The 3,919-nt window shown below is 36.3% G+C and overlaps 1 protein-coding gene across 1 annotated transcript; it reads left to right on the forward strand.

Moving 5' to 3' along the window:
• Window positions 1-2,473: 2,473 nt before the first annotated feature.
• LOC115951406 (zinc finger MYM-type protein 1-like) lies at window positions 2,474-3,502 on the forward strand. The gene has a single exon (XM_031068624.1). It carries the CDS (start codon window positions 2,474-2,476, stop codon window positions 3,500-3,502), a length of 1,029 nt encoding a protein of 342 aa, XP_030924484.1.
• The last annotated feature ends 417 nt before the right edge of the window (window positions 3,503-3,919 follow it).

The raw sequence follows: 3,919 nt of genomic DNA on the forward strand, positions 1-3,919 counted from the left end.
AGTACATCGGCGCGACGGCGGCTCCGCTTGAAACATGAGCAACAAAGCACATTAGTCACCGCATCGGGTCTCAAACTTAAGCAACAGAGCACATCGGGCATCAGAGATCGGTTCGATTAGATCAGAGCTTGCGACACTTTGGCTTGGCCTCGAGTCCTTCCTCGCCTCAACGTGTTGTCGTGGCCCGTGGTGCCGCCCCTCAGGCCTCCCTCAAGGTATTTAAGTTCTCTTTTTCTCTCTTACATCTTTGGGTTTGCCGTGGAGTGTGGAATGTGGTCTGAGAGAGAGAGCTCTTTCTCTTTAAACTGAAATGAGAGTATGAGACTCTCTTTCTATATCTGATTCTCTCTCTTTCTCTTTGAACTGTAATTGGCTTGGCTTTACAGCTAAGAGCTTTACTTTGTAACTTTACAATTATTTGCCCCTGTTTTGACTTTATTTGTTGGTGTGTTTTGTGTTGGTGAGTTTGTCTTTTAGTGTATTGTGATTATTGAATTTATCTAATTGGCTCCTCTTGTGACTTTTGTCTGTTGAGTGGGGGGTGGATGGGGCCATGGGGCCGTGTGGGGTGGGATATTTGAACTGGGGAAGTAAAGGCATGCAGAGGCAAGCACCAATACATTATAAAAGACAAAATTAAATTATGTTAGACACTAGGTAGTGGGTTGAGCCGTGGATAATGCACATGGGCAAGGACGGACCTACAGTAGGGCAAGGGGGGCCATTGCCCCCCCCCCCCCAAAAAGAAGAAGCTAGTATATTAAATTTTTGTCCTAAAATGCCCCCCCCCCCCAATTAAAAAAAAAAAAAATTGGTATACAAATCAATCTGAAAAAATCACCGGCAAACTCTCATAAAAAAAATAAAAATAAAAAAAACCAACAAACTAAGAACTACAAAATAAAAAATAAATATGGAATGAAATCTGAAAACCTAAATTACAATTCTCAAAATTTTACCCTAATCTCACTCTTCCTCCACTCAACCTCATCAAGCATCAACGCCTCCTCTAACCATCACTGCTGCATACTGCCTGCTGCTGTTCTTTTCCTCAGAGATCCAGACTGTTGTTGCTGCTGCTCCGCCTTAGATCCTTGATCACAATCACACACGGTAAATCTAAGAAATTTCTCTCCTCTCTCAAGTTTATATATTTGTTTTTTTTGTCTTTGCTATATTGCTCTGCTTAGTGCCTTAGCTGTTTGCCCTCTACCCTCTGCGTTTTTCTATGGACTGTGGTGACTATATTTGTGTTGACTGTATTTGTGAGTTGTAGCTTTTATTGGATTGGTGTGTAACATTTGTTCACTGTGCTTGTGTCAATGTGTGGACCGTAATTGTTTGTGTTTGTGGCTTTGTATTGACCATTGAGTATTGACTACTGTGTAATTTGTTTGTGGCTTTTTCCTTTTTGTGATTGTGTGGACCGGTTTCAAACTTTCAGTGTTTGTAATTTTATTTTTTTTGTTTTGGTTTTAACTATAAAGAAATAAAGTGACTTGGTTCTTTGGTCATAGCACCATTGGTAAGACTACGTCATAAGTGACTTTTTTTGTAACCAATTGACCAAGTCTTTGGTCTGATTGTTTGGGTTTTATCAAAAATTTTGTCTTTGTCACTTTATGTGATGGAGCAAATATTAGTAATATATATATATATATATATATATGAACTTGTGAACTTTGTTTTTGTCATTTTATGTGATGTGGTTAATATTAATAATATATATAAATTTGTGCTTGTCTTTTTGTGATTATTTATACGAGCTTTCACAGATCTCTTCTTTCTTCACGTCTCCGCGAACACTCCTTTTTTTTTTTATTTTTTGTTTTTTTTTTTTTTTTTTTTTAGTTGGTGTATAGAATTACAAAATATGGAAATAATGAAATATTTTTGTTTTTTGAATTTGTAGATGATGAGTAAGTCCACTACAATATTAAATTTTTTCAAAAGAAAAAATTTAAATAATTCTGAAGTCATAGCTGATGATGCAAGATTGCCAATCCTTAGCGTTGATGTCCCAAATTTTGAAAATCTCCAAACAGAAGTTCCAAATGTCACCATTGACGAAAGTACAGGTTTTGTGTGTTATCCTGGAATGCGTAAGCAAATATGGGAATATGATTCTAGTGAACGGGATGAAATTCAAAGAGCTTACATTAAGCTTGGTCCATACCAACCTAAACTAGAAGAGTACAAGAAAACTAAATTTGGAAGGCATTCTCGTAAATTTAAACATTCATGGTTTGCAATTAAGGAATTTAGTACATGGCTTGAATATTGACCTAGTAAAGATGCTGCTTTTTGTCTACCATGCTTTCTCTTTGACAAGCCAACTGGGAATTCTGAAAGTCATGTATTCACTAAAAATGGATTTCGGAATTGGAAGAAAGTTAATGATGGAAATAATTGTTCCTTTTTGAATCATATGGGGAAAGAACCTAACTCTTTTCATAGAGCTTCCGAGCAAGCGATGACAGATTTGATGAACCAATCTCAACACATACAAAAGGTACTTGAAAATTTCAATTCTGATCAAATTGCAAGCAATCGATTGCGGTTAAAGGCCTCAATTGATGTTGTCAAAGTGCTTGCATTTCAAGGACTTGCTTTTAGAGGACGAGATGAAAGTTCTGATTCAATTAATCGTGGGAATTTTCTTGAAATATTGGATTTGGTGGTATCATATAATGAATATGTTGCAGAAGCGATAGAGAAAGCTCCCAAAAATGCCTCTTACAAATCACCCAAAATCCAAAAGGAAATCTTACATGTATTTTCAAACAAGGTGAAGAAGGCAATTCGTGAAGAAATTGGTGATGCAAAGTTTTGCCTAATTGTTGATGAAGCTCGTGATGAGTCAATGAAGGAGCAAATGGCTATTGTTATAAGATTTGTAGACAAAGATGGTTTTGTTCGAGAACGTTTTTTTGGGGTGGTTCATGTCCCCGATACTACGGCATTAACCCTAAAAGATGAAATATATTCTATCTTGTCACATCATAGTCTAGATATTCAAGATATTCGAGGGCAAGGATATGATGGTGCAAGCAATATGCGAGGTGAGTGGAATGGATTAAAAGCTTTGGTTTCAAATGATTGTCCATATGCTTACTTCATTCATTGTTTTGCACATCGTTTGCAATTAGCATTAGTGGCAGCATCAAAAGAAGTTATTCTTGTTCAAAGTTTTTTTAATAGATTATCATCTATTGTCAATGTTGTTTGTGCTTCACGTAAGCGTACTGAGCAACTAAAAAAAGCTTATGCTGATCAAATTGCATATTTTGTTGAAATTGGTGAGCTTGAAACTGAAAGAGGACTTAATCAAATTAGCACATTACAACGAGCTGGAGATACTCGTTGGGGTTCTCACTTGAGATCGATTTCTAGCTTGGTAAATATATTTAGTCCAACATGTGAAATTTTACTTAAGAGATCATCAAGGAAGGAAATACTACTTCCCAATGAGAAGCAGCATACTCATGTTATCATGCTATGATTTCTTTTGAATTTGTGTTTGTTTTGCATCTCATGAAAGAAATTATGAAGATCACTGATGCACTTTGTCAAGCTTTGCAGTGTCAGCCTCAAGACATTTTAAATGCGATGAATTTTGTTTCATCCACTAAAGCACTTATTCAAAAATTCAGAGATGAAGAGTGGGATAATTTACTTACCACTGTGAAATCATTTTGTGAGGTATGTGACATAGATGTCCCAGATATGAATGCTCGTTATGTTAAGAGAGGAGGTCTAGCTCGTTATCAACAAGATGACTTCACAATTGAGCATCATTATCGGGTAGATATTTTTTATGCTGCAATAGATTCTATACTACAAGAATTAAATCATCGGTTTAGTAAGCATGAAGTGGAATTGCTTAATCTTTGTTCAGCTCTTGATCCTAAAGAGGCAC

Source organism: Quercus lobata, chromosome 7 (assembly GCF_001633185.2).
Source record: "Quercus lobata isolate SW786 chromosome 7, ValleyOak3.0 Primary Assembly, whole genome shotgun sequence".
Lineage (NCBI taxonomy): Eukaryota > Viridiplantae > Streptophyta > Magnoliopsida > Fagales > Fagaceae > Quercus > Quercus lobata.